The sequence below is a fragment of the Macrobrachium rosenbergii genome, chromosome 3 (genome assembly GCF_040412425.1).
Source record: "Macrobrachium rosenbergii isolate ZJJX-2024 chromosome 3, ASM4041242v1, whole genome shotgun sequence".
Lineage (NCBI taxonomy): Eukaryota > Metazoa > Arthropoda > Malacostraca > Decapoda > Palaemonidae > Macrobrachium > Macrobrachium rosenbergii.
Genome location: NC_089743.1, coordinates 48,738,157 through 48,763,039, shown reverse-complemented (window position 1 = coordinate 48,763,039; position 24,883 = coordinate 48,738,157). Strand labels below are relative to the sequence as shown.

The window sequence follows — 24,883 nt, the reverse complement described above, 5'->3', positions numbered from 1 at the left end:
AGTGGCATACGTCAACAAGCAGGGGGGCCTAGTGTCCCTCCCTCTCCACCAGTTGACAATGCAGGTGCACAAGTGGGCTGTGGCTCACTCAATAGAGTTGTCAGCCAGGTACATTCCAGGCAAGAGGAATGTCGTGGCAGACAAGCTTAGCCGCCAGAATCAAGTGATAGGAACCGAATGGTCCCTTACTTGGAAGTGACGGAAAGGCTATTCGAACTGTGGGGGCATCTAGCCATCGACCTGTTCGTCACCTGGCACAACAGAAAACTCCAGGTCTTCTGTTTGGTCGTGCTGGACCCATGGGCCGCTGCTGAGGACGCGTTCCAGCACCCGCGGGACAACCTCGACATTTACGCCTTTCCTCCGTTCTGTCTGATTTGCCGAGTGATCAGCCGAGTGATGATCACTCCGAATCTCAGGATGATTCTGGTGGTACCCAAATGGCCGCAGGCTGTTTGGTATCCCGACCTGCTAGCTCTCCTCTCCGAGGTGCCGAGAGAGATTCCCCACTGTCAACCCCACGTAGAGTGGTACCACCAGGCAGTGCAGTCCCTGTTATCTTCATGGCTGGAGGTTATCCACCATCTCATGCAAGCGAGAGGCTTTTCGCGTCACGCAGCAACAGAGATGGTAGGGTACCTCAGACGATCCTCTGCAGCAGTATACCAGGGAAAGTGGTCCATCTGCTGTGGTTGGTGTAGTCGACGGGGTATCTCCCCGGTCGGAGCTACTATTCAGCAGGTCGTGCACTTCCTCATCTTCCTTCGCCGAGAGAAGCTTCTTTCCGTTTCAGCTGTAAAAGGCTACCGCACCACACTCGGGCTAGTCTTACAGCTGAAAGGAGTAGACATCTCTTCTTCCTTCGAGATTTTCCTACTAATGAGAAGCTTCAAAAGGTCTTGCCCACCGAGGGATCTCAGGCCCCCTGCGTGGGATGTGACTCTCATTCTAAGGAGACTGACTCGTGCACCATACGAGCCTCTACAAGAGTCATCAGATAGGGATCTGACCCTCAAGTCCGTCTTCCTGCTGGCCCTGGCATCAGTGAAGAGAGTTGGCGAACTACACGGACTTTCCTTCAATGTTAAACACTCGAGGGAATGGGGATCAGTTACGCTCAATTTCGTCCCGGATTTTGTAGCGAAGACTCAGAATCCTTTGGTCCCTGACGCACGGTTCGAGTCCTTCACGATCCCTCAAGAGGACTTTGTAGGTAATGAACCAGACGAAATGCTACTGTGTCCTCTTAGAGTGCTGCGGCACTATCTGAAGAGGACTCAACGTCTCCGGCCTGAGTGTCGACGACTCTTCGTTAGTACTGGCTCGACCAAGAAAGAAGTGTCCAAGAACACCATCTCCTTCTGGGTTCGTGAGACAATAAGGAAAGCGTATTCTGCTGCAGGAGTAGACGACACCGGTACGCTTCGTCTGAGAGCTTACGAAGTCTGCAGCATTGGTCTGTACGTCGCATTCCGGAAGAACATGTCAGTTGTGCAGGTGCTGAAGGCAGGTGTGTGGTCCCAACAGACTACCTTCACCTCCTTCTACCTCCGGGATGTTGCTCACAAGTCCTTGGACACTTTTTCCTTGGGTCCTGTGGTGGCTGCTCAACAAGTTGTGTAGTTTACCCGGCTCCTCTAACAGGACAAGTTACATCTCGCCTAAGATGTACGGTTGTGATTGGGAGAATGAATGTAGAGTGACTGGCTTCTCTTCTTTCTCCCCATCCTGGCTCTCTTCCCATGGGCAGGGAGCGGACGTGCCATTACATGCTGGATCTGGCGGTCGATGCAGATAAGCACCCAACGGGAGCTCCCATTCTATTTTCCGTTCAGGTTGATAGAAGCAACCTCACTCCTTCCCCTTGCAAGAGGGGTGAGGGAGACCATGACTATAAGACAAACCCAATGCGTGTGATTGCCTTAAGTCATCCGACTCCAAGTTCTTCCTAGCCTACTTTGCACAAACTGACGTTTCCTCTTTCATGCAAAGGGACCCAGAAGTCTGACAACTGATCCCGCGTTTCTTACAACCCGATCATTCCTAACCTGGATGTCGTCAACATTTTCACTAATACTGTGTTTCCCAAGGAAGAACTGTCTAAAGACATCTTTCTCCTGGCTTCGTGAAGCGATCGAAGGAGGTGCTCGGCAGCTGGCAACGACGATACCGGTACTTTTGACCCGAGAGCTCACGAAGTTAATGGCTTGGTCCATCCCTCACATTCCGGAAGTTTCTATCGGTCGGAAGCAGGATGTGGTCTCATAGACCACACTCTTGTCTTCTTCCTGTGGTCTTGCCCACAGGTCCTTGAAACCTTTGATTCTTTGGCCCTGTGGTGGCTGCTCAATAAGTTGTGTTTTCTTACCCGGCTCCTTCAAGAGGACTAGTAGCATCTTGCCTAAGGTGTTGGTTCAGAAGTGAGAAGGATTCCGAGGGTGACTGGCCTCTCCTCCTCCTCCTTCCTTGTCCTCCTACTTCTCCTCCTTTGGAATGAGAATATGACTCAGACCGATATTTGCTGGATCTGGCGTCTGATGCGGTAAGACTACACATCGAGCACCCGTTCTATCTTTCTTCTAGAATCATAGAAGCAATTCCGCTCCTTCCTCTAACAAGGGGAGGAAGGAGAAACTGGCAATAAGGGAATCCCTATCTTAGGTATTTCTGACTGTCTCCCACTCTAAGATTCTTCCCAACCTATTTTGAATGAGTTATGTTTCCTCACTCATGCGAAAAGGTCCAGTATCTGATATTTGATCTTGAAGTTCCTACACTTCGATCAATATGTCAGAGGCACGGTACTCCTCCTTGCTCTTTCAACCAGGAGGAGTAGCCTAGGTGTGCAGAACTCCAGTAAGTTCAAGAGACTCGCAGATTCCTCCCTCCAACCAGTGAGTCTTCCTAATGAAAGGATCAATGGTTTGTATATCGTGTTGGAACAAATAACAATTTTTGAAAGTGAAATGTATACGGGCGGGCGGGTATTCCCCGCCTACTGACGGTAGTTACTGCCTAACCACCTTGTTCAAGGGTTTAACAGCCGTGACCAGCTTTGCCGTAAGTAATTCCTACTGTAAAGGACCTCAGGTTTGTATAGTTAGGAAAAATACAGTTTACTTTCAAAAACTGTGATATTATTGGGTTGTTTTGTAATTTTTCACTAATTTGCCATGTCAGATTCTAGTTCTTTTAGCGTTCGGTTCTGTACCAAGGAATGTAAAACTAGATTAAGTAAGATTATGTATGATTCTCATACTAAATGTATTAAATGTAATGGAGAGACTTGTCAGGATTGGGATTCTCAGCATTGGAAGTTTTATCATTCCCATTCTGATAAATTTGATAAAGACAGGAAGAGGAAGGCTGTTCTTAGAGCCGAGCATAGAGCTAGCTTAGAAGCTACTCCTTTGTCTTCATTGGCTGAGGGTAATGCTGTTTCTTCCCCACTTATATCCCTTCTGTTTCTCCAATTTTGAGTCCTACTGATTTACCACGTACAGTACTTCTTTACTGTCTTCCCATGCTTCTGATCCCAACACCGTCACCAGTCTTGTGTCTAAGGTCGATAAGAAGTTAGAGTTTTTGGCCAATACGGTCATGAATCTTGGTTTATCTTTTAAGGGTTTTGTTGAAAAAGCTTCTGTTCCAGGTATTTGTGCTACCAGAGTTCCCAGTGCTAGTAAAGTGCAAAGTGAGAGTGTTGTGTTTTCTGAGGAGGTGGCTGTCTGTCCTACCAGTGCTCCTAGACGAAGGTCCCTGTCTCGCTCCCCCGCACCGGGGAGAAGACATACCGGAGGTCGAAGAGAGGCTGGTAGGGTTTGCCCACAGGCAGTCTCCCCTCCATTGAGCCTGTTGCATGTTCCCAGGTGTTGACTGATCGCCACTGGAAAGGTGTCTCGTTTAGTGCGCATTGTATGTCTGATTCGGAAGATTCGTCGTCAGTTGGAAGGTGTCGTCGGCATTGGTCTTCTGTTCCTCTCCCTTTGAAGAGGCAATCTGCAGCTGCAGACAGCTCTTCTCCTCCTGTTACGAGACTGAAGGAAGTCAGTGTTAGTCCCCAACCTTCTTGCAGTTTTGCTGATCCGCCTCCTTCGTCGTCTTAGGTTCGACAAGCAGCCTAGGATAGTCTTGAGTCCCTTGGCACCGAAGATCGCTTGGTCTTGTCTCCTAAGCGCTCTCATAATAAGCGCTCGCTGCCTCAGCCCAAGCGCTCTCACGCTCCTGAGCGCCTGCCTTCTCCCATGTGCCTGGTGCCAGCTGCTCAGTTTCAGGCGCCTGCGCCTGCTCGTTTGGTGCCAGCTTCTTCTCGCTCGGCACCAACTTTGGACTGTTTGACTCCTTCTTCTAAGCACCCGGCGCCATCGCTGCCTTTCCCTCTTTCGCCGCCTCAAGAGGATTCTTCTTTGGCTTCGACTAAGCGTCAATTGGAGGATTTGATGACTTTCTTAAAGAGGAAGAAGGTTCCTAAGTCCAAGGATTTAGTTCTCTCTCCTATTTCGTCAGAGGAGGAAGAAGCAGACCATGATTCGGCACCTGCCTCGGCTTATTCAAGTCTCCTCAGGTTCCTGTTATTGAACTTCCTGGACTTCTTCCAGCCTGCTCCTGTGGACTCCCCTGCCTCTATGTTTTTGATGAAGAAGCATGCCTCTGACTCTTGCCTTCCTAAGCTTGTCCTCTCCTCCTCCTTGAAGAGAGCGTTGAAAAAGGTCGACGAATGGTTGATTTCGAAGAGAGCTGCTGGCAAGGCTACTTTTGCCTTCCCTCCTTTGAAGCTTCTTAAGAGGAGGTACAGGTTTTATGCCACTGGGGAAGTGCCTTCCTTGGGAGTTTTTGCCTCCTCCCAGGGGAACTTCTCTATCTTGGTTGATGCATCACGCCGTACTGCTTTTGTCTCGGTGAAAGTCTTCTTCTCATCTCCCGAACTGGATCATCTTGTTCGTAGTATTTTCAAGGTTTTGGAGATTTTTAGTTTCCTGGATTGGACAGTGTGGGCTTTGGCACAGAAAACTGAAGACTGCCCAGCCCTTGCAGAAGACTTTGCTTTGGACTGGCTTAATGTTCTGTCTTGCGCAGACAAGGCAGTGAGGGATGGTTCGCCTGAACTTGGATCACTATGTATGATGGGCTCAATGAAGAAGTGAGAGCTGTGGTGCTCCTTTACTACTAAAGGAGTGACCTCTATCCAGAAGTCGGCTCTCTTATTCGCTCCACTTAATAAGTCTTACCTTTTTCGCCACGACACTGTTATTCTTACCTTTTTCGCCATGACACTGTTAAAGAAGGTCTTTTGGATCTGCAGAAGAAATCGACTCCTGATCCTCTGATCCTATCATCGAAGCATTCCAATGTAGCACCTGCAGTAATTTCCAAGCCTTTTCCACCTCTCCCTTTCATGGAGGAAGATCTAGAACCCAGTCCAAACCTCACTTGAACCTTTGTCCTCCAGCAAAGTCATTTAAGTCTTCGGCCAAAACGGCCACCAGTAAATGAAACCCATGCCCTTTGTGCTCCGATAGGTGCCAGGTTGCACCTTTTTTGGGAGGAATGGAGTCGCAGGGGCTCAGAACCTTGGTTAGTGCAGGTTCTGAAGACGGGCTATTCCATTCCTTTCAATCAGACCCTCCGCTTTCAAAGTTGCCAATGACCTTGACGGCTTACTCAGCAGGGTCCAAGAAGTTTTTGGCTCTCGCTCAAGAGGTTAATTCTCTCCTTCACATAGGCGCAGTGAAGGAAGTTGTAGGCCTTTCGTTGGAGGGGTTTTGCAACAGGTTTTTTGTCGTCCCCAAGGCTTCCAGGGGCTGGAGGCCAGTTTTGGATGTCAGTGCTCTAAACTTGTTTGTGGCAAAGACCAAGTTCCACATGGAGACGAACCAGTCTGTCATGTCCTCTCCATCAGGACAACTGGATGGTCACCCTGGACATGCAGGATGCATATTTTCATGTCCCCATTCACTCGGACTCAAGGAAGTTCCTGAGGTTTGTTTTTTGGGGCTGTGTTCTCCAGTTTCAGGCACTATGCTTCAGCCTGTCCACAGCCCCACAGGTCTTTACTCGAATCCTCGCTCCCCTCAGCAAGTGGCTTCATCCTTGGGATCAGCGTATTTTTATACCTGTACGATTGGCTTCTCTGCTCTCCGTCAGAGGAGCAATGCACAAAGGACTCACAAAAGTCCCGAATGACTCTGTCTCAGAGCATTCTTTATTTGGGGATGACTCTGAACTCTCAAGTTTTTCGGGCTTTTCTCTCCCCCAAGAGGGCCAAGTTGTGTCTCCAGAATGTGCAGGAGTTTCTCAGTCTCTCGACTTGTTCTGCTCTCTGGTGGATGAGCCTTCTCGGAACTCTAGCCTCAGTGGAATCTTTTGTGAGGTTGAGCAGACTTCACATGAGGCCCCTGCAATTCTTCCTGAAGGCACATTGGTGCAGGAATACTCAGTCAGACTCCATAGTCTTCCCAGTAACGTCGGAGATCAAGGAGGATCTCCAATGGTGGTTATCGGAGGAGAGACTTCAGGAAGGACTCTCTCTGTCTCCTCTGAACCCCAGCCTAGAATTCTACTCCGACGCCACAGACGTAGAGTGGGGAGCCATTTTAGGGAGTCAGAAGGTGTCGAGGACTTGGACCACAGCTTAGAAATCGCTACATATAAACGTCAAGGAGTTGAAGGCCATTCATCTGGGTCTTCAAGCTTTAGCTCCACTCGCATCGGGGAAAATAGTTACGATTTACTCAGACAACACCACAGCTCTGTCCTACGTTTGCAAGCAGGGGGCCACCCACTCATTCACTCTCTACAAGGCAGCCAAAGACCTTCTTCTAAGGGCAGAGCAGAATCAAGTCAAGCTACTCCCCCGCTTTGTGCAGGGGTAGATGAATGTTCTGGCGGACCAGTTAAGCCGTGGTCACCAGGTTCTCCCTACAGAGTGGACCTTGCATTCCAGAGTCTGCAGTGATCTGTGGAGGCTTTGAGGCAAGCCCTCCATAGATCTCTTTGCTACTTCAAAGAACAACCAACTTCTTCTCTTTTGCTTGCCAGTCCCGGACCCTTTAGTTTGGATGACGGACACATTGGTGTTAGACTTGACAGGCCTAGACGTCTACGTCTTTCCCTCCTTCGGGATGATTTGGGAGGTGTTAAACAAGTCCAGTTCTCATCAGAATGTCTCGATGACCCCAGTCGCTCCCTTCTGGCCAAGGAAGGAGTGGTTCTTCTTGTGGATTTTCTGAGGCTTCTTCCACAAGCACAGCTGCTGCTCAAACAGCCACATTTTCACAGGTACCATGAAGGGTTGTCCGTTCTGGCCCTGACAGGCTTCAGACTGTCAGGAGATTCGTAAGAGCAAAAGGATTTTTACATAGGGCTGCAGAAGCTATTGCTAGATGTAGAAGAGCTTCTTCTAGCAAGCTCTACCAGTCCAAGTGGACAGTGTTCAGAAGATGGTGTGCATAAAATCATGTCTCTTCTTCTGAAACCTCTGTAGCCCAGATTGCAGACTTCTTGCTCTTTCTCAAGACTGTTAGGAGATTGTCACCCCTCTACAATTAAGGGATATAGCGCTATGCTTAGCTCAGTGTTCAAGCACAGAGGCCTTAACCTGTCTATGAACCAAGATATTAGTGATCTTGTCTAGTCTTTTGAGACCTCCAAGACAGACAATCGCTTTTCAGTCCCTTGGAATTTGGACGTGGTTTTAAAGTGGATTGTGAGCTCCTCTTTTGAACCTCTTTGTTCTGCCTCCTTGAAGTCCCTCACTCAGAAGACTCTCTATCTTGTAGTGCTGGCTACAGCAAGGCGTGTAAGCAAACTCCAAGCAATGGATAAGAAAGTTGGTTTTGCACAAGGAGACACAGTTTGCTCTTTTTCACTTGATTTCCTTGCTAAGAACGAGGATGCTTCTCGTCCCTGGCCCTGCTCATTTATTATTAAGAGCTTGGAGAATATTCTTGGGCTGGAAGAAGAGGAGAGACTTCTTTTCCCTGTGAGGTCCTTGCGGCTTTACATCCGCATCAGTGAGAAGATCAGGGGTTCCTCTAGCAAACTCTGGTGTTCGGTGAGAAACCCATCTTACCCACTCTCTAAGAATGCCCTCTCCTTTTTCTTAAGGAGCCTTATCTCAGAAGCGCATTCTCAGATTCAAGAGGACACCTTCCCGATCTTGAGGGTAAAGGCTCCTGAGGTTCGAGCCGTCGCCACTTCTCTTGTGTTTCGTCATAATACGTCTTTGTCTTCCATTCTCCAATCGACTTTTTGGAGATCAAAGTCTGTGTTTGCTTTGCACTACCTGAAAGACGTGGAAGCAGTTTTTGATAACTACAGTATGTTAGGGCCTTTATTGGTGGCTGGCATGGTGTTGGAAGAGGAAGCATAGAGGGTGAACTGTCCCTCTATTGTTACTTCGCCTTGGTTTTTTTTTTAGGTGTTGAGTTGTTGGAAACCCTGGGGGTACAAGCATACCTGGAGTACCCACCAGATTTTTTATGGTTGGGGTGTTGGTTGTCTAGTTTTTCTTATGGTGTAGGTGACACTGTTGTTTTTATTCTGGTCATGCCCAGGGCAAGGGCACCTCCTTTTGTCTTTGTCAGCCGTCGGTGTACCTCCACAGCTGCAAAGTACCCACTGAAGTAGGGGCGACTCTGGCAAATACGCCATGCCCTCTACAGGTTAAGATGAATGCTGACCAGAGGCGGTATTTACCTGTTGCAGCTCTCTGACTAGGTAAGGTACAACAGGCATTGTCTCAATGCTAGCAAACTTCTAGTTCAGTCATTATCTCTTAATGTTTTGGATTAGTTTTATGTCCATCTAACCCACCTCCTCTCAGTGTGGAGTCAGCTATGTAATTGCTTGGTAAGTCACTTATATAAAAATTACATTTTATAATAAAATAAAGTTTTATATATATTTACCAAGCAATTACACAATCGGAGCCCTCCCTCCTTTCCCACAGATGGATGTATTTTGGCTCAAATGAGTTGATGTTTCCCACTGAGTTGTACCTGTCAGTCCCGATAATGGGCAGGACCTGTCACCTACACTAGCGATGGTAACGCCACAGCTAAATTTGAATTTTTGGTCGGCCATGGTGGGAAGCTGTTAGTTAGCTGTGTAATTGCTTGGTAAGCATATATAAAAATTTATTTTATTATAAAAATGTCATCTTCTATATAGTAATACGTATTCCTGAAGCAAGAAGGAAGAGTCGTTGAAGGCTGCAAACAAAGTATTCATATGAAAGCTGTGTGATCTGTTTGGTTCTATGACTGGTATATGGATAGTCAAGTGAATGTATGGATGTCTTTTTTGTTTGACAAGAACATCTCCATCTCCAATTACCCTACTACAGTATTTGTAACGCATACACTTACTGATTGCATCTCATTTTTGTTTGCAGTCTCTCTCTGAATCTCCTTTACCGTCTATCCTCCATACCTTCATTGTTGTATTCATATCACCAACAGTTCTCACATCTCTTTCAGGTATTTCTAAATAAAATTAATTGTTTATTTCTTCAGATAGTTCATTAGTTGATGCATAGCATCCTATGATACTCATATTGCACTAGTTTGATTTAATCTTGCCAGTAATAGTCTACCGCTCACTGCTATCTAGTCAGTCCATCAGTGCCTTTTCTGCATTTGGTGGTAATATTGCTTAGAATTTGAGCCATTTTGCTGGGCCTCCAAACCTGTGTTCATCACACGAAAGACAAGATGGTAGAAGTGATGACAAACAAAATGACATTGATAGCAAATTGTAGATCCAAGGAGGCACAAAATCCTGATCCCTTTGGTTTTCTGTCAGTCAGCATTTTCATCTTGGCAATAGCCAAAGACGTAAGATTGTTCAAAGGTTCATGTGAGGGACACACAATACAGTAGTAGGCAGTCTCACCTTCTGTAAGCATTCCCATCCAAAGTGTTCACTTCATTCTGTTATGTACAACGCTGTGTTGCAGCTGTGGGACACTCCTTTCGTATAAATCTTTACAGAAGACTTAACAAGAAGATACCACTCTACAGCTATGCTCTGTCATATCCAGCTACCTAGAAAGCAGGTGGTTTGATGTATGCTCGGGATAGTCTGGAAGCATACACCTTTCCCATCTTGGGTTGATCGGGGAACCCTTTCAGTAGCACAGTAATTTATAATGATGGATAGTTTGCTTACTGCCCAGTAGGGTGATTAACATATACAGTACCAGTAATATAAGATGAACGTTTGCATTACAGAGATAAATCTGTAAATCGTATGTCTCCTGTGCTAATTTTTTTATTAATATTATCTGCACTTGTAAGGTTACAAAATTTGACATTGTATTATATCTCAGTCAATTTGCTTTGCTTTTTTTTTATAGATTCAGAAGCAGAATGGAACAGGTTATGCCAGAGAAGAGTTCCGAAAACAATACAGGAAATGAGTTTATTGTTGGGAGGAGAAGTAGACTCGCCTCCCAATGCTAAGCTTTTGAAAGTGGCAATCATAGGTGTGCCTAATAGTGGAAAGAGCACTCTTATCAATGTCCTCATGCGATGGCGTGTAAGTATTTCAAGATTATTTTACTGTCAGTAACCTAAAACTAGTTATATTGCAATACACTCCCTGAACACCTGAATTAGCCCTGGTCACCTACCAGCCTGAACTACATCCCCATAACTCATTACCCACTAGGTGGGTAATTAACTGTCAGCGTTACCAACGCTTATAGGAAAATCTTGTCAAATGAGTTACCTAGCGTACTGTTGGCAACGCTGCTGCAAGTCCCAGCCGAGTGTGGCCGAGATCCTCAATTGCTTTTTGTTCGCCGTGCTGCTAGGACTTGTCCTACATCAGGCGAATTTTGGTTCTCAGCCCAACCCCCTAATAATTTTTTTTTTTTTTATTCTGGATAATGACTTGGACCGGATTTTTGCCCTTTTCTCCTGGATTTTACTATTTAGCCAGGTTTTGGATCTTCTCTCCCATCTAGACTTGGCCTGGATTTTGGGGTTGAAATGGATAGATTAGAAAAGAAGACACCCCCCTCGGACAGCACCGCTGCTTCCACCTCTGCTACTGCCGTTATGACTGAGTTCTACTGCTGGAGACACCGCAGCTCATCGATCGTGCACAGCTTGCAAGAGAAGGATGAGTACCCTCAAACATGACAGACATTCGTTGTGCGTACCATGCAGGAAGGTTCAATGTAACGTCACTCTGAGATGTGACGAATGTAGGTCATGGTCAATAGAGCAAATGGAGGATTATGTGAAGCACAGGAAATCTTTAGCTTCTAAGAGTAAGCGTAAGGAACCAGCAGTAGAGAGACAGGGTTTTGGTAAAGATGCCTTAGAATCTGAATTGTTTAGAAAATTAGAAGATAAACTATCAGCTAGTATGTCTAGTTTATTTTCTAGTTTCATGTCTAAATTAACAGAAATGAAAGATCAGGACAATAGTAATAGGGAAATAGAATCTAATCATTCTCTTTCAGCTCCCCTGCCTGTTCCAGAACCAGCCCTAATGGGTGGCGGGGGTCTTGGAGAACTGCAAACCTCAAAGGGAGGATCTGCCCCCCCCCCTCTGGTAATGTAAGTTCTAAGGTGAATTCAGATTTAGGCTTGACTTAGACAAGTAGGGATAGTGTCTTAGTAGATAGTCAGGAGGATAAGTTGAAGGTGCAGTCTGCTTCGGGGTTAGGTGTGGTTAAGGTTTTGGCTCCCTTGCTAGATTCAGCAGTGATTCTATTTCCGGCAGTAGGCTCTCTGCAACAAAGGGTTGCTAGATCGGTGGAGGCTAATTCAAATTTAGTTGCTAGTTCTTCATGTTCGGAAAGGTTGGAGAATATTCCTTCTTCTTCTTCGAAGATTCCTTTTCCTTCAGGGGACAAACCTTCATCCTGCGCTGAGGCTAATTCTGTCGATCAATTCAGAGAGACAATTGGATGGTTTCAATGGACCTCAAGGATGCGTATCTCCAGGTTCTGATTCATCAGGAATCTTGGAGGTTCCTTTGTTTCTCGGGTCCAACCGGAACTTTGCAGTTCAAGGTCCTCTGCTTCGGTCTAGACACAGCACCTCAGGTTTTCACAAGGGTTTTGTCTCCTATTTTGGACATAATGCATCGTCTGTGGACGGAGTGTTGCAGGCAAGAGATTTCTTACTGAACCTATGTCAGACCTTAGGAATTTGGACAAAAACTCTCTAATTCCAGCTCAAGTAAAGACCCATTTGGGGATGGAGATTCAGACTCATCTTTTGAGGGCTTTCCCGACAGAGGAACGGATGAAACTCTAAAGAATATATTAAGTTCGCCTCTCAGTAATGAGCATGATTCAGAGTTCACAAATGTTAAATTGTACATATCTGAAGTTAGGTCTTATTTAAGTGGACTCCAGAAGTATGGGGTTGATTTTTTGGAGGAGAATACTCCAGGGAATATGTTTGTGAGCCATATAATCATGAGCAAACTACCTAAAGTAGTATTAAGAGAGTTGATTAATAAAACCTCTAATAATTACCCTACATTGACTGAAATTTTTGACAATTATAAAGATGCTCTGAAAACCCTAAGTAAGACAAACGCAGCCAGTAAGGAATAAAAGAAAGAAAAAAATCACCTAGTAATAATGTAGCTGGAGGCCTAATGCAAGTTAAAGATGAAAGGTTTCCTACTGTGCAAAACTTTGAATCAGTAGTTAGTAAACCATCTAAAATTTCTTGTAAACTATGTGCTGCAGATGGCCACTCATTAGGTAACTGTGACAAATTTAAAACTTATGAAGCCAAAATAGCCAGAATATTAGAATTGTCTCTTTGTCCTAGATGTGCTGGTTCTGGGCATAATGAATCAGAGTGTTATGGAAAAAAGGGAAAATTGCGCTTTCCATGTACGGTGTGTAAAAGGAGAGAACATATGACCCCTCTCTGCCCTAACAAAAAATCTTATACTAGTACTAATGTAAATTTGTGTTATGCTATGCACAATATAGAAATAGGAAACATTTTGCCTGCTATGACCTTAGAGCTTAAGAATGGAAAAAGGTATCGTAAAATAAGAGGTCTGATCGATTGCGGGAGTCAAAGATCTTATATTATGAAAAAAGCTATAGGTGTTCTAGTTTTGACAATTTGTATAGTGTTGATCATAATGTTAGTACCCATATAGGTGAACAAACTTTGAACTTTAAGCAAATGTCTACTGGCATAAAAATTGAAAATAAAGCTTATTCTGTTCCTTTATTGGTATGTGAAAAAATGAGCGTTAAGTTTGAAATTCCTGGCATGAATTTAGTGGCTGATAAATTAAAGGCAGCAAATTTCGAATTAGCTGATGAAGCCTTCAATGGACATGGGAATCATGAAGAATTTGAAATTGAAATGTTAACTGGTATTGATATAATTCAATATTTTTCATTTCATAAAGAGATATGTGCTGGAGGTAATTGTTTAATTATAAATAACAAGGTAGCTCCTGTAGGGAATGTTATTCAATTTTCTTGATTCAAAACAAGACAAGGAACTGTTTGATGCTCATGTAAGAAAGCCTGTCAATGTTGAATATATTAGTGCTAGAACAAAGACTATGGTAAATTTAGTGATGGACCCACTTAAGTCTTATTTCAATCCTCTTGAGCATCTACTAACTGATTGTGAAATAGATAATGGGTTTGAAAATCTGTTTAGTTTTGAGTCTATGGGGATTAAGAATAGTGACAAAGAGTTAGTGTCTTTTGATAAACAACAAATAGAGAATTTTAAAGAAGGAATTACTTTAAAGGATGGCCATTATCATGTTAACTTACCTTGGTATGCTGACAAAATCACCAAAGTACCTTCTAATCATTTTGTAGCACTTAAAGTGTTAGATAGAACTATGGAACTTCTTAATAGGAATGGTTTAGTAAAGAAATATGAGGAAGTCTTTGATAATCAATTGAAAGAAGGAATTATAGAAGAAATAATAGTAGATCCTGTCAATTATGAAGATCACACTGGGATTCCACATAGGCCAGTAATCAGAACTGAAGAACAAATAACTAAAATAAGACCAGTTTTCAATTGTTCTTTGAAAACCTCAAAGGACCTGCCATCTTTAAATGAGGCTGCTTTTACTGGTATTGACTTGATGGGTTCCATTTTGAAATTGCTTTTTTATTTCAGAACTAATCAACATGCTATGTTTGCCGAGTAATCTGCCTTTCTTAAGATTAAGTTGGCCAGTGAATATGATCAGAATAGATTTTGCTTCTTTTGGAGAAGAGGATATAATTTAGCCTGTTATCGATATAAAACTATTGTTTTTGGATATACTTCTCCTTTTATCTTGAATTATGTAATGAAACATCATAATGAATCATATCCTCAAGACAAATGTAGGCAAATATTAGATAAAACAAGTTTTATGTAGATAATTTGATAGTGACTAGCAATGACATAGGTGAATTACATGAGCTATATAATCTTTGTTTTTCAAGAATGAAGGAAGGTGGATTCACTTTAAGATCATGGAATTCAAACTCAACTGAGTTAAGGGAGACCATGAAATCTGATGATAGGTTAGTAAAGCATGGGTGCACAGAGGAGAAGGTATTAGGGTATAGGTATAATGTAAATAATGACACTTTAAGTATAGTTGATTGTGTGGTAGAAGCAGAAGCTGACACCAAAAGGAAAGTTTTATCTCAAATATCCAAGGTTTTTGATCCACTTAACTTTGTTTTACCCGTCACTATTAAAGGTAGAATCCTAATGCGCAAAGTTGGAAGTTAGGAATAGAATGGGATCAGAAAGTGCCCAAAGAAATAAATGAAATGAAAACTATCAGTAAAGATTTTGAAATGTTATCTTAGTTATCATTTCCTAGACAAGCCATAAATGAACAGAAATCCTATGGACTGCATATATTTTGTGATAGTTCTACTTAAGCTTATGGGTTTGTGTTGTATGCATGTGATGAAGAAAATAAAAGTACTTTCTTATTTGCTAAAGCAAAGCTCGCTCCATTGAAAAAGGGTAACAAGCACAGTGTACCTACTTTAGAATTAATGGGAGTAGTCTTAGCTTTGAAGTGTTTACCAACCTTAATGGAAACTTATAATAATATTCAGTTTCAATTTGTAAATATTTGTGTTGATGCTCAAGTAGTGCTAAATTGGATTATAACAAAAGAGCCTAAAGTGAAATCTAATTTGTAAGAAACAGGATATTGGAGGCAGATAGTCTTGCTGGTTATTTCTCCAATGAATTTAACATCCCTATAGTTTATCATTATGTGCATACTGACCAGAACCCAGCTGATTTAATTACAAGAGGATTGTCATATGGAAAGTACTTGTCACAAAGAAAGTGTTGGTTAGAAGGACCTGATTGGCTGTCTAGTAATTTTGATAATTGGCCCAAATATCCGCTATTAAGCATTTCCTCTGAATATAAGCTGAAAATAAATGTAAATTATGTTAATACTGTAAATAGAGTAAACACTGGCATTTTGAATATAAATATATTTTCTAGTTATGATAAATTGTTAAAGTGTACTAGTTATTTGTTTAAACGTGAATGTAAAGTAAAGGGAGGGGATCCTAAGGTTAAGGCTTTAGAATATTGGATTAAGACGGCACAGTCCGAGCACTTTTCCAAAGAAATAAAATTCTTACAGCAGGAAGTTAAAACTGATAAAGATATTCCAATATTAGTATCAAACTTAAATTTATTTGTTGATGATAATGGGATCCTGCGATCAAGAGGAAGAATAGCTAAATGTTTGTATTTTGATTATAATGTATACAACCCTGTGTTATTACCTAAAGGGCATCAATTTATTTTCTTATATGTTAATTATTGTCATGCCAAGGTTCAACATATGGGGACGGGAACTACTTTAAATTACCTTAGGGAACAGGGATACTGGATACCTAAAGGTTTAGTAACTGTCAAATCAATAATAAGTAAATGCACAGTGTGCAAGAAATATAATGCATTGGCTTACAAATATCCTAGAATGGTAGACATGCCTAAACACCATATGAATTTGGTAAAACCCTTTATGCATGTTGGAATTGGTTACACAAGGCATTTCTGGGTGAAGGATGAAGTAACTGGGAATAATGTCAAAATGTTCATTTTAATATTTACCTACCTTAATATAAGAGCAGTGCATTTTGAACTATTACCCGATATGTCAACCCATAATTATCTGTTGGCTTTTCAAAGGTTCTGCAATATGTATGCTGTTCCTAAATATGTATATAGTGATAATGCTAAAACCTTTGTAAAAGGTGGTTGCATATTGGAATCCTCTTTAACATCTAAAGAATTTTGAGAGGAAATGGAAAAGTGTAACATCAAACATATCAGAATCCCTTTGTATTCTGCCTGGGTAGGGGCTGCCTGGGAAAGGCTGGTTAGAATTGTAAGAAACTGCCTGTATAAAGATATTGGAAGATCTAGGCTTTCTTATTCTGATTTTTTAACCACCTTATCTAATATTAAATTAGCAATAAATTCTAGACCTCTTACTTATAGATCTAATACTGCCAACCTTGAATTTATCACTCCAAATTCATTTTTAAGACTTCATTGAAATTCCTCCTTAGTCTTGAGGAAGGAAGAAGAGGAACTTTGGCGTGAGCAAGATCCTGGTGCTTTGGAAAATACCTTAGTATTACAGGAAGAAATATTGAATAATTTCAAAACTTTGTGGTACAAAAATTATCTGTTAAGTTTGAGGGAGCATTCTAGAAATATTTATCAGAGTAGTGGGAAGATAGAATCAGGGTAGGTGATGTTGTTTTGAAAAAAGCTTTTAACAAACCTAGACCCTTTTGGATGTTATGGAAAGTTTTGGAACTTGTAATGGGCTTTGACAGTAAAATAAGAACAGTCAAGCTTAAGCAGGGAATTGGTGCAATTGAATACCACTCTATTTCTGATCTCTTTCCTATGGAAATATCTACAAGGCAGTCAAGTGTTCAGGCTGGGGCTGATACAATGGTGACTGATAATCCTCCTGATAGTGGACCCAATGTAATAAATAATAATGGTAGTAATGGGCCTACTGCCCCTGGAACAGAAAGGTCTGTTAGACCAAAAAGAAAGGCCACAGAACGATTTCAGCAAATGATGAGGGATCATATTGCCCATTTGTAGTGTATAAAGGTTTGTTCATATGTAAATATCCTTAGTACGTTAGTAATTAGGATTAGTAAAATTCTATTTATAAGTCAGTATTAAAATGCTACACTTGTTTGAAGCAACCTTGCTTGGAACAAGTGAGGACAAATGCTACTTTTCTTCACTCATAGAAAAGAGGACTTTAAAATGCTACTCTTTCATTCTTGTGGAAGAGAGGAAATACCTTGTGCATAAAATAATGTACAAATAAGTAACATAAACATTAATATTAAATAATTTGGTTTATGTAAAATTAAATATCAAAGTATCTTAATTAAATAACTTTATTAATAACATAGGTGTGTGTGTGTTGTAATTTAAGTATTTCATTGATTTAATATTAAGTATTGTAAGTATTATATTAATTGCAATAGATGATATTACAATCCTTTAAGGGGAACATGTTGGAAAATTCTTTCGGGATGATGGAATTGTACAATGAATATTGAGTATTCTTAATAAATAAAAATTTAGTTCCTCTTAAAGGTAATAAATGTTGCTAAAACACACCCTTGAGTTTTGTTCATGACTGAAGTACTAAATGCGTAAACGAAACCATTTGTAATTTAATAAATATAATAGTGTATTTGGCTTTAATATCCATTAATTGAATTAATTATAATTAGGATTAATTTAAAGTTAAATAACTGAGTAAATCAAATGAAATAACAAAGTAATTAAATAGTTTAAATAATTAAACCAGCGTAAATATTGTTGGAACCTCCCCTTGTGGGTTAGCATGAGCGGAAAGGCAAAGCTAGAGTCAGTCACGTAGCTACCACTGTCAAGTAAATAAGTTACATCAAATGTTAGACCAGGATGTTATAATTCTATGAGGACACCTGTAGAAAAACGAAACAGTGTGGCTAAGTAGCAACTTACCTTTCTGTTATCTTATTTTTGTACATTTATGAGAAGTTAGGAAGGTGTAAGCTAGTCACACTGTTGCTTTACCTAGTTGAATGCAGGTGTGTTAAGTAGAATAATGCATTGTAAATAATTAAACAGTAAGTAGGTGTTAGTATACAATATTTCTAACACACTCGGCCGGGACTTGCAGCAGCTTTTTGCCAATGATACGCTAGGTAACTAATTTGACAATATTTTCCTATAAGTGTTGGTAACGGTGACACTTATTACCCACTTAGTGGGTAATGAGTTATGGGGATGTAGTTTGGGCTGGTAGGTGACCAGGGCTAATTCAGGTGTTCAGATAAGTATTACATTATTAGTTTTATTATGAAAACTTCATGTAGATTATGAAATATATTCTTCTAGTCCAGAAGTGGAGAAAGAATACAGTATTACATTCATTTTTTTTATTGTTTGTATGCTGATATTTATTTGTTTATTCCAACCCCATTAGTTGATATGTGCCTATTCGTGCATTCAGCAGCTTCCCAACCCTCTGGGCAGCACATGTGATGGTAATATTTGTGGTTAAGAAATAATGTGCTGCCTTTGCTACCAAAATTTGTTCATTTCTGCCTCACATTTTCATGCTTTTTTCATGTTTCACCCTTATTTCTGTAGGAATTTCAGTATTCATTCCATCTTTAATGGTGTGTATAATTCTCCCAAAGTCCTTAGTTATTGTGTATCTTCTTTGTTCAGTGGCTGTAGTTGCCTTATTACTAACCATACTTGCCTTTGTAAGTACATCTATTTTCTCCGAGTAACTGGTGTGTGTCATTGCCAATGACTTCTCTTGTAGTAGACATTTCATAGTAATGTAGTGAATTATGTCTCACTGTGTTTTATTTGAAGTAAATTCTCTTGGGTTGGGATATAAAATCTAATTATGAGGTTATAGTTAGTGCAGTTTTATTACAGCTTTGGTAATTGTTACGTAAAGTTCAATAACTTTGTTTCAGTACATTTATGTAGTTATTGTTTTCAGTAACAAGTTGAGTATTGCTGAGTGAGATCAGCATCCCCATCAGCCACAGATCTGGGAACCCCAGTGCCACCAAAAATTGAGAGGGATTCCTATGAGTCTTCAGCCTGAGCATACCTGTCATTGCTACTCCAAATTTTGAAGAGTTCTTTTGCTGAACACTTTTTTTATATCTTATTCATATTTCAGTTTTTTTATTATTTTTTCTCTACCTTTCTGAGACTTTCCCCATGATAAAGATGAATAATAAGTAACTTACCAAGTAATTACATAGATATTGGTTCCTAACCTACGGCAGCTTAAAAACTCAACGTTCATGCAGCGGCGCTTCTATCGTTTGTGTGTAGGTGACAAGGTCCCACCCACTATCCAGGACTTAACCCTTTCCTGTCCAATTAACGTAATATTACGCAATAACCCCCTACCCCCTTCTTTTCTGACTGACGTAATTTTACGTAAAATTTACCGACATTTTTCGTACGTCTGGTAGGGGTAAATTTTTTTCATTTTCGGACAGTTGGTGGTTTCCATAGGCTAAAGCATACCTTGGACCATGTAACTCAGGCATCGATACGCCAGGCAAGCAGTACCTATACTGCGCATGCGCAAATCCCTGGCGTAGTAAATTTCTCACAATGAAATCAGCTGATCCTACCCACGTTTCTCTCTCGTATCTTATATTTTTTTTTATAAAATGTAGGATTGCATTATTGGAAACACTCTGTTTCGTATCCTCTATTTTCTATAAATTTTTTAGTTCCTCTACTGTGCATGCGCAAATCCATGGCGTAGTAAAATTCTCACAATGACATCAGCTGATCGCACCCACGCAGGCCTGGCAGGCCACACTTCTGTCAGAGACCATGTGTACGAGGTTGGGTAAACACGTGTGGCTGTTTACATACAGCGACGTCAATCGAGAACAGTTTCCAACATGCTTTCACAAAGTTTTTACAGTAAAACTAGCGGAAAACGTGTTAGTGCATCACATAAGAGACGTCTGGATTTTAGGCAGGGCTCTGAATCTCATTTTTCATTATCATATATATCGATATTTAGAGAATTTTGTTGGCTTTCTCATAAAAAATAATTCATTCACCTAACTGTTATAGCTTTTGAGCTACGAACGATAATGTTGACAACAGTAACATTTTTTTTTCGTTTCGAACAGCTTATACGTCAAAATGAAACTGATGCTGTTACCAAAGCCATTTTTCTTGACTCTCACTTTATTCCTCAACCTTTCCTCTACATTTTTGTATATTTACAAAGTAATTTCTATGAAAAAATCCGAGCTAGGGCTCTTCAAAAAAATGTCTAGCGATAATTCTCACTGTATGCGGGCAGCGCTCTGTTTCTTACCCACTTTTCTACCAATTTTTCACCAACTGGACTTATTCGTTTTTCATTGTTTTATATGTCGATATTTAGAGAATTTTCTTGGCTTTCTCATAAAAATATTTCATTCGCCTAACTGTTATAGTTTTGAGCTACTAACAATAATGTTGACAACGGTAACTTTTTTTTTCGTTTCGATCAATTTATAACGTCAAAATGAAACTGTTGCCGTTACCAAAGCAATTTTTCTTGACTTTCCCTTTATTCTTCAACTTTTCCTCTACTTTTTCGTATATTTACAAAGTAATTTCTATGAAAAATAACCGAGATAGGGCTCTTCAAAAAAAAATTTTTCTAGCGATAATTCTCACCATAGGCCGGGCAGAGCGCTCTGTTTCTCACCCTCTTTTCTATCAATTTTTTCACCAACTGGACTTATTCATTTTCCATTGTTTTATATGCCAATATTTAGGGAATTTTATTGGCTTTCTCATAAAAAATAATTCATTCGCCTAACTATTATAGTTTTTGAGCTACGAACAATAATGTTGACAACGGTAACTTTTTTTTTCATTTCGATCAATTTATAACGTCAAAATGAAACTGTTGCCGTTACCAAAGCCATTTTTCTTGACTTTCCCTTTATTCTTCAACTTTTCTTCTACTTTTTCGTATATTTACAAAGTAATTTCTATGAAAAATAACCGAGATAGGGCTCTTCAAAAAAAATTTTTTCTAGCGATAATTCTCACCATAGGCCGGGCAGTGTGCTCTGTTTCTCACCCTCTTTTCTATCAATTTTTTCACCAACTGGACTTATTCGTTTTTCATTGTTTTATATGTCAATATTTAGGGAATTTTATTGGCTTTCTCATAAAAAATAATTCATTCGTCTGACTTTCATAGTTTTTGGGTTACGAACGAAAATATAAAAATAACTAAAGAATTTTTTTTTTTTTTCGTTAAATAACTCACATTCTTTCGTATTTAGAGGGCTGGGACTCTTATTCTGACTATTCCACCATAAAATATAAACATTTAGAAAAAAAGGACAGCAAAATGAACGTTGTTGGCATAAAATTTCTATTTTTGCTGAATTTTCGAAATAATTATTTTTTCGCACTGTTGAGCGCTCCCAGACACATTGGGGCTCATGTACCCTCAGTGATAACTATACAGATATGAAAGGGTTAAAGGAACAACTTAGCAGAGAGCTCAGTTCGCTTCCTACCAGCTTCTGATCAACATCGGGAGTTTTTCCACAGCTGCTTCATCGCTTTTCGGATAGTTATTTGCCCGATCTTGGTGAAGTATTCAGAATTTGTTGTTGTTGTGGCTTTCAATCTCTGGTGGATTGATTTTTGTGGTTAACTTTAGAAATTGCTTTAGTTAATTTGTCAGATTCTGAAGCTTGTAAATTAGGTTAACCAAGTTTTCTTACAATTCTCATACTAAATGCACTAAATGTAGGGGGCCAGATTGTAGTAAGGATAATACTTGCATAGAGTGTCAGGATTGGGAGGATACAAAATGGAAAACCGTAAAATCTCATCTAGAAAAACTTGAAAGAGATAGAAAGAGGAAGGCAGCCCTTAGGGTTGAGAATAGCCCAGTACAGAATCTACTCCTTTTGCTAGTGTAGGGATGATAGAGCTGTTACTCCTCCAATTCCTCCTGTTTCTCCCAATCTGAGTCCTCTTACTTTACCACCTACTCCTCCAGGTTCCCATGATTCCGCTCTCCATGCCATTGCCAGCCTCAAATCAAGGTTCGATCAGAAGTTTGAATTATTATCCAACACCATTTTAGAGATGGGGTCTGCTATCAGATCTCTGATGGAGAAAAATGTGAATAGTGACAGTGCAGTGAGAAGTGACAAGGTGGCTGTCCATCCCGCCAATGCTCCTAGACGAAAGTTTCTGTTCGGCTCCCCCACACTGGGGAGAAGACATACCAGAGGTCCAAGGGAGGCTGGTAGGGTTTGCCCACAGGCAGTCGTCCCCTGTGTCAAGGCTGTTGTTCGTTCCCAGGCTTCGAAAGAAGCCCCCGTATTGCTACCCTGCTTCATCGCGCCCTCTCAAGAGATATGCGGATCTTGGCGATGTCTCTCCTCCGTCAGTCAAGAGGTACAGGGAACCTTCCTGCAGCTTTCAGGGCCAGTCTGCTTCTCCAGCTTGCCCTCGTCATTCGTTGGGAGATGTTCCTGAGCACTATAAGCGCCCAAAGCACCCAACTTCTGAGCACCTGGCGCCCACCAACTCGTGCCAGAGCGCTAGGCACCAACTCCCGAGCCGAGCGCCCAGCCGCTTCCAGGTGCCCAGCGTCTTCCTCTCGTAAGTCGCCATCATCATCGGTTCAAGAAGATGTGTTAGCCCCACTCCTGCGTCAATTGACGGAGCTTATGGGTTTCTTGAAGAAAACCTCTTCAGTTCCCAAAACCAAAGACAAGTCTTTGTGTCCTATCTCTTCAGAGGAGGGAGAGGTTGTTCAGGATATGGTCCCCTCTTCAGCATACTGTACTCGTCTCTTTTGCAATTTCTCCTAGATAGCTTTCCAGATTTCTTCGCCTGATGTAGGAGTTAGGCATTATCATAAACGAGAAGAAATCCCTTATGACACTGACTCATGGGATTCCCTGTTTAGGGATGATCCTGAATTCTTGGACTTTTCAGGGTTTTCTGTCGCCCAAAATAGTAAACATCTGTCTTCAGACTGTCAGTCAGTTCCTTGCTCTTCCTTCCTGCTCAGCAGTGCAGTTTATGAGTCTCCTAGGGACCCTTGCATCAGCAGAGCAGTTTGTGAGATTAGGCAGACTGCACATGAGACCCCTGCAGGTTTTCCTGAAAGCAAACTGGTGCAGAAAGACTCAACCAGACTCTTTCATCCTCCCGATTACGTCAGAAATCAAAGGGGGTCTCCAGCATGCAGACAACACCACTGCACTTTCTTACCTTCACAAACAGGAGGGCACTTACTCCTTCTCTCTATATGAGATGGCAAGGGATCTCCTTCTGTGGGTGGAGGAGAATCAAGTCACTCTTATTACCCAGTTCATTCAAGGGAGAATGAACGTTATTGCGGCCGAGCTAAGCCGCCTCAAACAGGTCCTTCTGACCGAATGGACCCCAGACCCATTAGCCTGCGACAACCTGTGGAGACTATGGGCCAGACCCACTGTAGATCTCTTCACAATGTTGAGAAATCACGATCTTCCTCTCTTTTGCTCTTTGGTCCCAGATCCTCGAGCATGGGCGATGGATGCCATGCTCCTGGACTGGACAGGCCTAGATGTGTACGCCTTCCCTCCCTTCGGGATGATTAGGCAGGTAATCAACAAGTTGTCGACGCATCAGAGCACCTCCATGACCCTAGTTGCTCCCTTTTGGCCGAACAAGGAATGTTTTCTAGATCTGATTCAGCTCCTGGTGGATTATCCAAAACTTCTTCCACAAAAATGGTCGCTGCTCAGACAACCCCATTTCCTCAGAGTCCACCAAGGGTTGTCCGCTCTTGCCCTGACAGGCTTCAGACTGTCAGGCGCCTCATAAAAGCAAATGGCTTTTCGCGACAGGCTGGAAAGGCGATTGCAAGGTGCAGACAAATGTCTTCTACAAAGCTCTACCAGTCCAAATGGGCAGTCTTCAGAAGGTGGTGCAGCTGCAATAAAGTCTCTTCTTCTGAGACATCTATAAATCAAATGGCTGATTTTTTACTATTCCTGAAGTCTGTCAGGAAATTATCAACCTCTACCATCAAAGGGTATAGGTCGATGCTCAGCTCACTTTTTAAACACAGAGGAATGGATCTGTCTTCTAATCAAGACATCGGTGACTTAATCAAATCCTTTGAGGCGACTAAGCAAGAAAGTTCTTCCAGCATCTCTTGGAACTTAGACATTGTACTGAAATGGCTTTCAGGTCCTCAGTTCGAACCTCTCCGTTCTTTCTCGCTCAGGAATCTCACTAAGAAGACACTCTTTATAGTGGTTCTTGCTACTGCCAAGTGTATTAGTGAGTTACAGGCAGTAGGCAAGAGAGTAGGTTCCATGCAAGGGGATGCAGTCTGCTCACTTTCTCTTGGTTTCCTTGCTAAAAACGAGGACCCGTCCAAGCCCTGGCCTCGATCCTTCATTATCAAGAATCTCATGGACATCTTAGGACCTAAGGAAGGAGAGAGACTTCTTTGTCCAGTGAGGTGTCTCAGGTACTACCTTCACAGGACGGAAAAGATTAGAGGACCTTCGAGCAACCTCTGGTGCTCTGTAAGAAGCCCGATTTGTCCTCTCTCAAAAAATGCCATTTCCTTTTTACTGAGAGAGTTGATATCAGAAGCGCACTCTCAGATCCAGGAAGATCCCTTTCCTTTAGTCAATGTTAAGGCTCACGGAATTAGGGCAGTCGCAACTTCCCTGGCATTTAGACATAGCTTGTCTCTCTCTACGATATTGCAGTTGACATTCTGGAGATGCAAATCCATCTTCGCCTCACACTACCTCAAG

At 41.7% G+C, this 24,883-nt stretch overlaps 1 protein-coding gene across 2 annotated transcripts in view; it reads left to right on the top strand.

Moving 5' to 3' along the window:
• The window catches only part of LOC136855498 (GTPase Era, mitochondrial), a 73,627-nt gene that overhangs the window by 10,280 nt on the left and 38,464 nt on the right, over nucleotides 1–24,883 (top strand). For both annotated transcript variants that reach the window (XM_067132587.1, XM_067132598.1), the window contains exon 3: nucleotides 10,358–10,539. In XM_067132587.1, coding sequence (XP_066988688.1) covers nucleotides 10,358–10,539 — 182 coding nt within the window. The remainder of the gene's footprint in view (nucleotides 1–10,357; nucleotides 10,540–24,883) is intronic.